At 39.4% G+C, this 13,345-nt stretch overlaps 3 protein-coding genes across 3 annotated transcripts; all 3 read left to right on the plus strand.

The window, feature by feature from the left end:
* The first annotated feature begins 1,284 nt into the window (after positions 1 to 1,284).
* LOC137936810 (pentatricopeptide repeat-containing protein At2g36730) lies at positions 1,285 to 4,667 on the plus strand. Its single transcript, XM_068781706.1, has 2 exons — positions 1,285 to 1,383; positions 2,390 to 4,667. The coding sequence occupies exon 2, from the start codon at positions 2,929 to 2,931 to the stop codon at positions 4,468 to 4,470; it is 1,542 nt and encodes a 513-aa protein (XP_068637807.1). The 5' UTR covers positions 1,285 to 1,383; positions 2,390 to 2,928; the 3' UTR covers positions 4,471 to 4,667.
* Positions 4,668 to 5,257: 590 nt separating this feature from the next.
* LOC137936942 (OVARIAN TUMOR DOMAIN-containing deubiquitinating enzyme 5-like) lies at positions 5,258 to 9,469 on the plus strand. Its single transcript, XM_068781918.1, has 2 exons — positions 5,258 to 5,450; positions 8,425 to 9,469. The coding sequence occupies exons 1-2, from the start codon at positions 5,356 to 5,358 to the stop codon at positions 9,296 to 9,298; spliced, it is 969 nt and encodes a 322-aa protein (XP_068638019.1). The 5' UTR covers positions 5,258 to 5,355; the 3' UTR covers positions 9,299 to 9,469.
* Positions 9,470 to 10,324: 855 nt separating this feature from the next.
* On the plus strand, positions 10,325 to 11,647 carry LOC137937223 (pectinesterase-like). The gene is made up of 3 exons (XM_068782311.1): positions 10,325 to 10,456; positions 10,518 to 10,863; positions 10,965 to 11,647. Exons 1-3 carry the CDS (start codon positions 10,325 to 10,327, stop codon positions 11,645 to 11,647), a joined length of 1,161 nt encoding a protein of 386 aa, XP_068638412.1.
* Positions 11,648 to 13,345: the final 1,698 nt, after the last annotated feature.

Consider the following 13,345-nt stretch of genomic DNA (forward strand, 5'->3'; position numbering starts at 1 on the left):
TAATCACTTGAGCGTAGGGGTGAGCAAATGTCGGGTTTACCTATGTTCAAATCTGAACCCGAACCCAAAAAATGGCAAATTGTCAAACTCAACCTTGACTTGATCACCATCCTTGTAGCCCTTTCCCTACTCCATCCCCTTAAACCTGGCTTAAAAGTAATATATACGATCAAAATAAACGAAACACAAGTCTCTTTCTCTTTCTCCCTCAAACTTAATTGCGACGGTACATGGATAAGTAAGGCCATTTATATACATATCACCTTCCAAACTACCTAAGTAATTATAGTGATATATGACACTAGGGACACTAAATTTGAAGTTTATCAAATAAAACTATATAATATAATTTGTAGCCCAAGAAAATGAAGCGTGACAAGGCAGCCAGGTCACATTCTAATCCTAAAGGAATTAAATCTGCTAACTTCACATGAAAGATTACATGGGTTATAATAATCTTGACCTCCAATTAGGTGGTCCGTCCTGGTAGACTTTTGAGGATCCTGTCGCGTATCGCACTGTCACACTGTTACACTAGTTGTCGTCATGGCCCCATCATACTACACATTTCGTAACATCATGGCCCCTCCACATTGAGATAAAGTTGATCCAAAGTCCAACCCATTTGACAAAGTGGGTTTAGGGGTGGGTGTCTGACTATCACGAGATCGGTTTATGGATGCATTGATGGGGAGGGATGGGGGATCCCTTACTAACTACTTAGATAGGTTGATCTCATATATAGTTTTTTGCCACATGTCATGAGTTCTGAGGGGCTCACCGCTATGATTTATGTTGCAACCCGAATTATTGGCGCTTCCTTCAATTGCCACTTGTCCCAACCCCTGATAGCCAGCTTGGCCTTTCGATATTGGGTCTGGCTAAAATTTGCCACCCCTAATTGATGTCTAGATCACTTTCTCATCCATATTTTTTTCTTCGTGGATTGGGCTTGTACACGAATCAGAAATCTATTAATTGACCCAATAATCTAACTCTAGCCCAACTTCATTCAGTTCTTCGTGGGCCTCTCTATATTGGGCAAAATCAAACCACCTGAATGTCGTAGGACCCGAAAGCTTCTTGGATTTTGGTTCCCTAACGGATGGCCCATGGGTGTTCAGTATCTATTGATACCCATATGTATTAGATTCCAAAGGCGTCATATAGAATCAGAATAATTTCGTCAAATTGAAAGAAGACAAGGAGATAAAAGTAATTACATAAAAATCTATTCCTTCTCGACCGGTTTCCTGAACTCTCCTGCTCTCTCTTTCTCCTTCTTCCTCTCTATTTGGAGCCTCCGAGGACGTGACCCCCCTGACCGAACGAGCTGAAAAGAACGTGGAATCGCCTGAAGCGATGCTCTCTAGGCATAGATTGGTTAGCTTTTTTATGATTTTAATGGTTCACCTTTCTTCTATACAACTATGCGCATTAAATAGAACCAATTTTTGTGCTGTTTCTCTGGCGGTGTTTACTGTTTTTTTTGGATTTGGTTATTTGGATATTTGAATCATGGGGGTTTATTATGGAGAGTTAGTATTTTCGTTTGTCGATTTTTAGTTCCAAGTGTTTTAACTTGGCTCTGAGTACCAAGTGTCTCTTACAGAGCTTGTTCAAGAGTTCATTTGCGTGTGAGTACGATTATCCGCATGGGTAACGCTTTCAGCGACCTTTTCTGTTTTTTTTTTTTTGTTATTTATCAACTTAGAGTTTCTCTGGAGTTGTTTTTAGGAATGAGAAGGATCTTCAAGGCATGAAAGCCTTGGTTTCTATGGCAATTCCCTCAATGAGAATTTGAGTTCATTTTAGGAATACAAGCGGGTATTTCACTTTGTATACAGTCCTCTACTTTTTAGTTTATTTATCTTTGACTGAGATAAGGAGACCAAGGAAATTTTGGCCTTCTGTGCCTGTCAAACATAGAAAACGCCTTTTATCTGCCTAGAGCATCATCATGTTTTTTACTTTTTCATTGGGGCAAGAAAGCTTATAAGTGGATAAAACTTTGACAATCAAAGCTCTTCACACGTTTTTTTTTTTTTTTTTTTTTTAAAACTACTCTTATTAGAATGAACAGGGAAGCTAGCATTGGCATGTTTGGGGTAGGTTCTTTGAGTTCATTGATTTTTAAGATGGTATCCTTTTTTTTTACGAGGGTAGCATTCGAATGATTTAGCAGCTGGATATGTAAGTTTTTACAATGCCAGCACCTTCTTCCTCTGCTGAAGAAATTAATTTTTCTGTTTTAAAAGTCTAGTTTGAATAAAACCTGAATTTCAAAAATATGTCCACCCTCAGAAGAAAAGAATTTTAAAGAGTTTAGAATTCAATATTGAATGAGTAAGGCTGATCCTTTTAAATTCACATATTTGGACAATGTCAGGTGAAACTCTTGCCAGACAAATTTCCTTACCTGATCTGGCTGAAAAATTGACTTAAATCATGGGCTACAAAAAGAAGGAGAATATTTGTCTTGGGGAGAATAGACATAGTGGCATGGGAAGAAAATGGCAGAAGATTGAAGGTGCACTCTAAAATAAAAGAAGTCGATAAAAAACCATATAACTCGATGAGGAACTAAGAAACAAAGGTAGATACTGTTATGTCGGCCTGTTTCATTGCTTGGCTAAGATAAATCATCGACTTGGTAGAGTTTACATTTTCAGCCTGAGATAAGGGGTCTGCCTGAATCAAGACCTCCTGAACTTTCCAGCTATGGTTGACAATTTGAGATCGTCATTCAGATAACCACAGATTTATGGGTTAAAAACAACTGTTTTGTGCATATTTGTTACAAGGTTAACACCACTATTTTTGGATGAAGAAATTTTTAAGTCCTTGAAAACCATTCAGTGGAATTGGATACCTCTGTTAGCTTTTGGCTCACTTAGGCCAAACAAGCTCCCAAGTCCATGGCACTGTATGGCACGACTCAACCCAACTATCTCTTCCCACCCCCTCCCAAAAAACCCAAAGTGTCATTTGAATATGGTTTCCATGAAGCTGCAATGCCTCTCCCTTCTCAAGGGTTGTGCTTCCATGAGAGCACTCTCCCAAATTCATGCCCTAATTCAGATCTCTGGCCTCCATCGAGATGGGTTTATTGTGAGTGAAGTCATAAGATTCTGTGCTCTGTCTCCAAGTGGGAATGTAGACTATGCTCGTTGTGTACTAAGTTGTGCTCTTGATCTCACACCATTGTCATGGAACTTGGTTATTAGAGGGTACTCTTGTAGCAACAAGCCGAGAGAAGCTGTGCTAGTGTTCCATGGGATGCGAGCTCGAGGCCCCTGTCCAAACAAGTTCACCTTCCCCTTCCTTCTCAAGGCATGCTCACGAACCCAAGATTTTGAAGTTGGTAGGCAAGTTCAGGCTGAAATTGTAAAGAATGGGATTGATTCTGATGTTTATGTTCAGAACACCTTGATTCATTTTTATGGATCCTGTGAGAAGATTTTGCATGCACGGCAAGTGTTTGATGAGATGTCTTTTAGGACGGTGGTCTCATGGACAGCAATCATAACTGCTTATGTTGAAAATTTGTGCTATGATAAATCTTTGAGTACTTTTCGTCTCATGAGAAATTGGAAGTTTGAACCAGACCAGACGACTATGGTGGTATTGCTTTCCACATGTGCAGAACTTGGTAATCTGAGGAATGGAAGACTATTTCATGCTCAAGTAATAGTAAGTGGATTTGCTGTAAGTGATCAATTAGGTACTGCACTGGTCAACATGTATGCCAAATGTGGGGACATAGACTGCGCATACAGAGTTTTCAATATCATGCCAGAAAGGAATGTCTGGACTTGGAGTGCAATTATTCTAGGTTTAGCTCAACACGGTCTGGCTGGGGAAGCTCTTCTACTCTTCTCACATATGAAACAACAGTCAGTTGAGCCGAATTATGTCACTTATCTTGGAGTTTTGTCCGCCTGTACCCATGCAGGATTGGTAGACAGTGGCTATCGTTTCTTCCATGATATGGTACATGTGCATAAAATTGAACCAATGATGTCTCATTACAGTGCCATGGTCGATATCGTAAGTCGGAGCGGTCATCTTGAAGAGGCTTACAAGTTTATTACAGACATGCCTGTTGAAGCTGATGGAGTTGTATGGAGGACACTACTTGGTGCTTGTGCCATACATGATGCTAAAAATGCTAGTGGTGTTAGGGAGAAGGTGAGGAAAAGGGTGCTAGACTTGGAACCCACCAGGGGTGAAAATTATGTTGTGGTTTCTAACATGTATGCTGAGCTTGGATTGTGGGAAGAAGTTGCCAAAGTTCGGAAGGTGATGAAAGAAGAGGGCCTGAAAAAGATGGCAGGGGAGAGCTCTATTGAGGTAGAAGGTTTGTTGCATAGATTCTTGTGTGGGGATGATTCTCAGATGGATTACGAGAATATTTATTATCTGTTGGATGTATTGATCTTGCATATGAAGTGTGCCGCCTCCAGATGAAAGTTAAATCTGCATTTTGGCTTTCAGATTGATGTCTTGAGTGCCTCTCCATCTCCAAAATGGCTGGCCACAGTATGTGTTTTTGTGTATTCTAAGTTAAGTCTGATACTGTTCCATCTTTTCATGTTTTATCTGATCTGCTCTCTTTGATATGTCTGTCTTGTTTATCTTTTGAAGAACTTGAGTATAAAGTGGGATTACTGTCTTTCAAAGAACTGGGTCTCCCTTAACCTGTGTAAATTTTAATCCTATAAATTATATAATTGTCTATTGTCAGTTGTATTAGATAATAAAATTATCTTAGATCATTATTTTAGATAAAATTATTATCTTAGTATTATATTCAAAATGGGAGCATAATAAAAAAAATTAAAATTTGTAAAATTCATAAAAAAAAGTTAGAAATTAAGTGCTTTAAAATTTTTAATTCTTTCATATATTTGACCTCTTCAAGGTGTCTTACCTTAAAATATCCACACACAAGATATCTCGATCAAGATAAACGCATCTCGGTGGAGACGTCTTAGATTTTTTCCGATACAAGATGTCTCCAACATCCAACATTTTCATATCTAAGTTCTCTCTCTCTCTCTGCCCCCATTCACAAAAACAAAAAACAAAAAACAAAAAAACAAAAATAAAAACAAAAACAAAACTCAAGTCAACCAGAAGAATTCTGGACAAATTTGTCAATTTTAGAAAAAACGAATAGATAGAAGTAATTTCGTAAAGAAGAAAAACACCAGAAAAAAAGAACTAAAATCTGGTCTTCCACCGCTATTCATCCTCCACGCCGCTTTTGAGCTCTGTCTCCTGCTCTCTCTCTCTTTCTCGCTCTCTGCTCTATCTCCGACTTCCTCCCTCTTTGGATTCCAAGGAATCCGAATGGAGCAAGCGCAAGCATCTGAGGAGGTGACCTGCCCGAAGGAACATGCTGAGATGAAGGTGGAATCACTCGAAGAGATGCTCTCTAGGCACAGGTTAGCTTTGATTGCTCGATTATCTGATGTTGTTCGTAGCTTTGTGTCTTTTGATGAAGTTTTTGGTGTATAACTTCAATAGTTATGTAGACCCAGTTTTTCCTTTCTCTCGATGAAACCGCTTTGCTCGTGGGTGCTTACTGTTTGTTTTGATTTGTTTTTATGAGTTCCAGTAACTTAGGCTTTATATATAAAAAAAAAAATTCTGAGTATTAGTTGGAAGTGGTTTAACATTGTCCTGAGTAAAGAAATGTACTTTACAGAGTTTTGAAAATGCATCGTTCTTAGTGTTATTAACTGAAATAAATGTTTCCACTTGGGTGTCGCTTTAAGCAAGTCCTTGCTCTTATTTTCCGTTATTGATCAACTTTGAATTCGAGGAACGTGTTTGAAGGAAATGAAACGACATTTTAAGGCGTGAATAATTTGGTTTCTGTGTAGATTCTTTTAGTGGGAATGTGAGTCGACTTTAGGAATACTAACAGGTATTGAGGAAAGCAACAGCCCTTCACTCTTACTTCTCGATCTTTTAAGTTTAGCTGCTTTTATCTCGGGTAGGGAGATCAATGGAAACATTTATCCCTGTTTGTTCTATTAAATTTAAGCAGGAACCACCTGCCGCTTGCTTAAAGCTAAGACCTTTTACTTTTTTCATTTAAAGTCGAAAGCTCGTTCATGGATAAAACTATATGCATGATTCTGTTCGTTTTAGAAGTCAATCTTGTTAGGCTGAAGCGCAAGCAGTGCTGCCATTGGCATGATAGAGTACTTGTTGAGTTCCATGAGTGTTTATGTTATCCCATTTCCACAAGGGGAGCATGTGAATGATATATGTACTAGCATGGATTTTAAATCTTACAGCTCTTTAATCTGATAGTTAATTTTTTGTAGCCCCGTATTTCAGTAACATCTCCACCCTCAAATGAAAAGAAGTTTAAGAAGTTTGGGATTTCATTAGAGAACAAAGGCCTTCTATTCATCTCTTAACTCACTGTCAGGTTACATCCCCAATATAGTCAGAGTCCTGAGAAGGCTGAGACATCTAATGTAGTTCCCATATGGTTGGAGTTACTTCTTTCAATGGAAGTTATGCCCTTTAAACCAAATAGTTACCTAGTTGCAACCTTACAGCTGCAGCCTTTATTGGAGTGCCTGCTGGGATACTTTTGTCTGAAGCTCAGAATAGTAGGACCCAATATGAGCAATTCACAAAATAGTTTTGGTTGGTTATTGGCTCAAAGCAGGGTTGTGTTCACCATATGGTCATGACTACGAAATTGGATGTATAGTGTGGTTAAATGTGGTGAATACTAAGATCTGCATCATTATATCAGCTGTAACTTAGTTCAAAGAATGTGGAGACTTCTGAGTAGCATCTTGGTTAAGAATTGAGATGTCTTGATTTTGAGAGTCTGGATAAATCTTAGCATAGATTGCTAAATTGACACATTGGAGTTATTTATTTATTTTCTGTTTGTGAAGTGTTAGTTGTTTTAAGTGTAACAATATGGACAGAGCAAATAAGCTTGATGTCTTCATTACTAAATGGATAGAATACTTTTTGAGTGAATAGAAATAAGCAGGTTTCTTGTTTTGAATTCTTGTTCTTTCCTTCTGCTCTGGGAAATGATGATTATCATAGATATGACATGCAATAAGAGCAAAAGGTCCGAAGGCCAGACATGTAAGAATGAAGATATATAGGTAGAACAGATCAAAAGTACATGCTAGAAAAGACTTCAAATTTTAGCTGCCAGCATCACACTAGCACATTTCAAAAAAAAAAAAAAAAAAAAAAAAAAAGCATCACACTAGCAAAATCTCAAACCATGGCATAGATCTACCAGCTTTCCAAAAAAATCTTGGTGAGTTGTGAGAAACCACAGAAAGTTGGTTTGATAGATGCTTGCAAATGATCCGTAACTGTTTCAAAAATTGGCATTCAGTGGAATCCTTAGAAGAAGACCTATGAGTTTAAGTATCACAGGCTTTTTCATGGCTATTTAACACTTCAAAAATATTTAAATATAGTTTATGGACAAGGTTGGGATATGGGTAACCCAGACTCTTATCTTCTCTACTCTAGGAAATTCCCAATTTTTAAGTTTTAGGGAAAGAACTTGAATCTTCAAGTGTTGTTTTGTAGCTAGTGGTAGTTAGCACCGCTAAGATATTATTCTTATAAAGAAAAAAAAAGAAAGGATGGTGCTCCAACTTTCAAAAAGAATAACTCATATTAATATTCAAAAAATTGATTCAAAGTTACTACAGATTTCCCTATTATTGACTCTTAAATAGCTATTGAATTGCCAAAATTAGTTACATTACCAAAATAGAACTTTCCCAAGGACTAAATTTCTAATTTCAATTGAATAAGAACTTGCTAAATTGGTAACCCTTGCTAAGAAAGATTTCCATTAATTAGTGTTGATGAAATTTACGAATGATGGACTTGCTAACTCTGGGACTTTCTTAAGTGGACTGGTAATAAAAATAACCAAAGAATTTCATATAAAAAAATCTCCTAATAGGGACTGTTGACAAGCTAGGAAATTACTAAAAGGTACAAGGTTGTTGTTTTCCCAAGATAGAAAATGTTAAAATTGTGTGCCTTCCTGAAATATTGACTTTCCGAAAAAGTAATTTGTTGTATTTCCGCCTTCTTCTTTCTATTTCTTCTTCCTTGGATTGCATAGTTTCAATTGTTTTGGAAACAATTCTCTATCTTCATGCTTTTTAACTTTTGCTTCCACAATTGAACCATGTTATCTTATGCTATCTAGCCTCACCATTTGAGTTCCATCGCCATAAATGAGGGAATATGTAGTTAGGGAAAAGATGGCATTTCTTTCATCACTAGTTACATTCTTGTTTAAGGTTGGAATGAAAACTTGCTGTCATACACTTGTTGCACTGCATTTATGTATCTTCCTTATTTGTCGAACTTCTCTTTCTCTTCCTATCTTCTTTCCAGGGAAGAAATTAAAGAGCTTCAAAACAAAGAGATGGCGATGAGAAAAGCCGCAGCAAGAGGGAGCAAAGCTGAACAGAAAGCGAAAAAGAAACAAGTAGAAGATGAGATTTCTCAACTCTCAGTTAAACTCAAAGCCAAACATGCTGATGAACTGGCTGCTTTAGGCTATAAGAGTAATAACAACAGCAGCGACATTAACAGTTTGGCCATGGCCATAGCTGGTGTTTCCGTATCTGGTCAAGGAGATGCATCAAAACCTAGCAAGAGCCTGAAGAGGCGTGAAAAGAGAGCTCAGCAAGAAGCGGCAAGAGAGCAAAGAATAAGGGAAGAACAAAGCAACATCATTAGTGACCGAATGATTGAAATTGAACAACTGGAAAAGAAGCTTAGGCCTGTGGGCTTGACGGTTAACGAAATCAAACCTGATGGCCACTGCCTGTACCGAGCTGTTGAGGATCAACTCTCCCGTCAGTCAGGAAGTTCCGTTTACGACTTTCAAAAACTTCGAGAAATGGTAGCCAATTATATGAGACACCACACATCAGATTTTCTCCCATTTTTCCTATCAGAAAAAGAAATAGAAGCTGATTCTGATTCTGAATCTTCACTCTTGGAGAAATTTGAAAACTACTGTAGAGAAGTTGAATCTACTGCGACTTGGGGGGGTCAACTTGAACTGGGTGCTCTCACACATTGCTTGAAGAAACATATTGTGATATTTTCTGGATCATTTCCAGATGTGGAAATGGGGAAGGAATACATCTCAGAGAGCAGCAGTGTGCCTGCTAATCCCAGTATCATGTTGTCATATCACAGATATGCCTTTGGCCTTGGTGAACACTACAATTCAGTTATACCCAGTGTAGTTAGGTAGACCAAAAAACCCCAAGGCAGATCGAAAAGAAATTGCTTTTCTTGTGTGTTTTTATCATTTATGAAACCTTGTTGTCTTTGATAGAAAGAAATCACTCTTGAGCATTGGCTTTAATTCAGAACCAAATGGATTCAAAGAATGTTTTTTGGTGCAACATTTAATTCATCATTGGTATTCCCCCAAGCATTTCTGGCTTAAGTACTGTTGTGAGGGTTATTTGAGATACCCCACTGCAAACTGAGCCTTGTTCTCTCAATTGGCCAAGAGGGGGCCATTCAAATCCACAGAACTCGACTGGGTTTTTGAATTTCTTTTCTCAATGTTTCGAGAATGATAAACATAATAGAAAACGTAACAGAGAAGTTTGTTCCGGAACTCGTCTGGGGATTCTAAAATTCTGATACTTGGCTCACACGAGCAAAGGTGGGTGTATCGGGTTTATAATGTGCAACATCTGTAACACCTATTGTTTCCGATACATGTATGTTTGGCGCGAAACTACTTGGAGAGTCAAATAATACCCACCTCTCGTAACATTCTCAGAAAATCTGAGAGTTGATAATTTACTAAATTTTATTATATAAGAATTGAGTGTTTACACAGCATCGCCACGCACAACTTTGGTGGTTCCAGAACAGTAGTTATGACTGAGGAAAGAACGATACGGCAGCCTAATCTTTAATCTTTAATCTTGAAATGCTTTCCTTTAATGGACATCGTCTGATTTGACTTCCAGTTGATGGCAATTCCAGAATCTTACTGCTCAAACCATTCCCAAAATCAACTCTTCGTAATGTGATCAAACATGCAAACTTGCTTTTCAAGAAAGAAAACGAGGGTAACAATTAACGAAACTCATCTATGAAACGCAAGTTCCTAAATCGAATGCTTCTTTCTGCTTCCCCATTCAACAATAACTGGTCAAGATCAATTTCCGGCAAGTTTATCTAAAAACAACGTAGATTGTATTTTCAACTCTATGTTCTTATCCATAAAAACATCTTCGTCTATATAAGTCCAGTAAATATGCCTTCTCGTAGTCGCAAGAACACGTTAAGCAGAAGAAAAGAGCTTTTATTCCTGTCCGCGAGGAAGTTTAGTTTCTCGTCTCGAAGGTACGAATGTACTCGAAGCTACTGCTTTGGCTCTCTTCCTATTGTTTGCTTAATGCTTTAGATATGTAGTTGTTTCACTAATCATTTGAAGTTTTGAACTGCAGGAATTGATCGTCATGGAAATGGTTCTTCATGGAGATGCGCGAGAGGACTTGGGAGTTCATCATGAAAATGGTTACTCGGGGTTACCTTCAAAGGTGAAAGCAGATACGGTGGTGGCTAAAAACGGGAGTGGAAAGTATCGGACAGTTCAAGAAGCTGTCAACCATGCGCCAAAGATTAATGGAAGTTCCCGTCATGTGATATACATAAAATCTGGCAGGTATAAGGAGAACGTCGTCGTCGGACCTCAGAAACGGAATTTGACGTTCACTGGAGATGGGAAGGGTAAAACCATCCTTTCATCGAATCAAAGCGGTGGAAAGCTCATTTCTTCATCTGGATCTCTGGGTAAATCTTATTCTTCACACCGCAACTTTTTCCTTTTCGAAATCGTCAAGTATTTATACCTTTTCTTCTATCGTTTTGATTTCTCTTCTCTGAATGTGCAGTGGTGCAAGGAAATGGATTCCTCGCCATTGGCATTACCTTCGAGAATACAGCCGCCAGCGATGCTCCAGCAGTAGCGATGATGTGCTCTTCGGATCGATCAGCCTTCTTCCAATGTGAGTTCCGTGGGTTCCAGGACACTCTCTACGCCAAGATCAACCGTCAGTTCTACAAACAATGCGACATTTACGGCACCATAGATTTCATCTTCGGTGACGCCGCTGCTGTGTTCCAGGACTGCAACATAAGAGTCCGCAAGCCGAGAGGAAACCATACAAATGTTATAACTGCTCAAGGAAAATCTAGCCGGAACACAAAAACCGGTACAGTTCTGCATCATTGCAACATCATTGCCGCTGAGTATCTGGGCAACGTGAAGACGTACCTGGGTAGACCCTGGAAGCAGTTCTCGACGACTGTAGTCATGCAGTGCTCCATAGACAAACTGGTCGATCCGTCGGGGTGGCTAGAATGGTTTGGACATCCTGAATATAAACAAACAGCTACGTATCGTGAGTTTGGAAATCAGGGTCATGGAGCAGATACCAGGCGCAGGGTGGCATGGCCTGGTTATAAGGTCATCAAGGCGAGAGTCGAAGCTGAGCAGTATACAGTCGCGGCCTTCATTGATGGAGCTCAGTGGCTACCACTTCTGGGGGTTCCGTTCACTCCTGGCCTTAAATAAGTCCTGCAGCCGTTGATAGACGATTAAATAAGAGACTTTTACAGTCTCAAAGCGTGAAGCAGTTGATAGAAGGTTTTTACCAGTCTAAAGGCGTGAAGCAGTTCTTGGATGATTAAATTATAAACTTTTATCAGTCTTTAATGTAAATAATTAGATGAATCTATTTGCTTGACAATCATATTGAACGTGATATTTGGATTTGATTGTTAACATTAATTTCTAAAGAAAAAAGCTTACACGAGGGCCATTATTATTAGAATGTATTTATTTATTTTATTATTTCATTAATTCATTTTTATGTAATAATTGTATTTTACTATTTTGCCCCTTACTCTTTAAAAACCCATCTGTATCTTGTAAATCAACGGAATGATGATTTCAATTTTACTCCCGTTTTCGTCTTCCCGACGGCAGAGCTCAACGGCTCTTTGCCATTCGAGGTTCTAACATGGTATCAGAGGGGACGATCCGCAATTTCTGATTCTCTTTCGGACGATGGCTCTTCCTTTCTCTTTTCGGCTATCGTTTTCCGGCGGTTTCGCCATTATTTCCGACAAAGGGGTTTTCGCCCTCTGTTCGGACGGGACTCTGCGATTCAAGCTATTGGGAGACTCTTCTGGTATTTCTGGCGTTTTGATTCCAGTGGTTATTCCCGGCAAAGAGGTTAGCTTCCGTTCCCATTTACTTTTCCTCTGGATTCCGTCCCCGAGAGGTTGGGTTTTCTCTCCTGCGTTCGTTTTCTGGTTTTTGGGCGTCTTCTTTGATTCCTTGAAGAAGTATAGTTTTCGGCGCTGAGAGGGTCACCGAGAGGGTCGCACTGGTTATTCTTCTGGCCTTCTCTGGTTGGTCGAGCGCTGGTTGGATCTCTCTGGCCTTCTCTGGTTGGCCGAGAGGACTCTGTTGGTTTAGGAAATCTTGAGGGTTGTGGATTATTTATGCTTGATTTTTTTTTCGAGGTCGCTGTTGGATTCTAAGGTCGCGGAAACGGATTTGATTTATTTTGAAGAGCTTTGGTAGCAGATCTGGTAACACAAAAAAAAAAAATATATTGGAGTTGCATTGGTGGTCAGTGCTCTATGGAGACTTATTCATCTTCAGATTCTGGTTTACGTACCAGTTCGGCTCGTTCAGTTTTTGACAAATCATCGAATCCGTACTATATTCACCACTCGGACAGCCCCGGGCAAGTCCTTGTCTCCCAACTGCTTACCAGTGAAAATTATACCAATTGGAGCCGTGCGATGTTGATCACCCTATCCGTGAAGAACAAAGTCGGATTTATCGCTGGCTCCATCCTTGAACCTCCCAGTGCTGATCCTATTCTGCTCAACTCTTGGACCCGGAACAACAATATGGTCATCTCTTGGATCTTAAATTCCGTCTCCAAGGAACTCTCTGCGAGTGTTATCTTTGTTGCATCTGCCCGAGAAATTTGGCTCGATCTTAGGGATCGTTTTCAACAGCGGAACGACCCTTTCTCCCATGTTCGTGGTCAGTTGCTCCTCATGGATCCGATGCCCCCTCTTAACCGTGTTTTTTCTCTGGTTGTCCAAGAGGAACAACAACAATGAACTACTCATGCCTCGGGTTCGAATGCTCCCACTGACACAATGGCGTTTGCGGTTAAATCTGACAAGACAGAGGTTAGTAAATTTGGGAACAACAACGACAGAGGTTACAATGCTCCACGCCCTCCGC

The sequence above is a fragment of the Aristolochia californica genome, unplaced genomic scaffold (assembly GCF_029961685.1).
Source record: "Aristolochia californica isolate CCGP_79_NKW_82.1479 unplaced genomic scaffold, dmAriCali1.0.hap1 SCAF_7, whole genome shotgun sequence".
In the NCBI taxonomy this organism is placed as follows: domain Eukaryota; kingdom Viridiplantae; phylum Streptophyta; class Magnoliopsida; order Piperales; family Aristolochiaceae; genus Aristolochia; species Aristolochia californica.

Bases quoted from the DNA above. Each gene is read 5' to 3' on its own strand.
- LOC137936810 (XM_068781706.1), top strand. From the start codon at position 2,929: ATGGCACGACTCAACCCAACTATCTCTTCCCACCCCCTCCCAAAAAAC.
- LOC137937223 (XM_068782311.1), top strand. From the start codon at position 10,325: ATGCCTTCTCGTAGTCGCAAGAACACGTTAAGCAGAAGAAAAGAGCTT. The intron at 10,457-10,517 runs GTTTGCTTAATG...TTTGAACTGCAG, and splicing joins GCTTTGGCTCTCTTCCTATT to GAATTGATCGTCATGGAAAT. The intron at 10,864-10,964 runs GTAAATCTTATT...CTGAATGTGCAG, and splicing joins TTCTTCATCTGGATCTCTGG to TGGTGCAAGGAAATGGATTC.
- LOC137936942 (XM_068781918.1), top strand. From the start codon at position 5,356: ATGGAGCAAGCGCAAGCATCTGAGGAGGTGACCTGCCCGAAGGAACAT. The intron at 5,451-8,424 runs GTTAGCTTTGAT...TCTTCTTTCCAG, and splicing joins GAGATGCTCTCTAGGCACAG to GGAAGAAATTAAAGAGCTTC.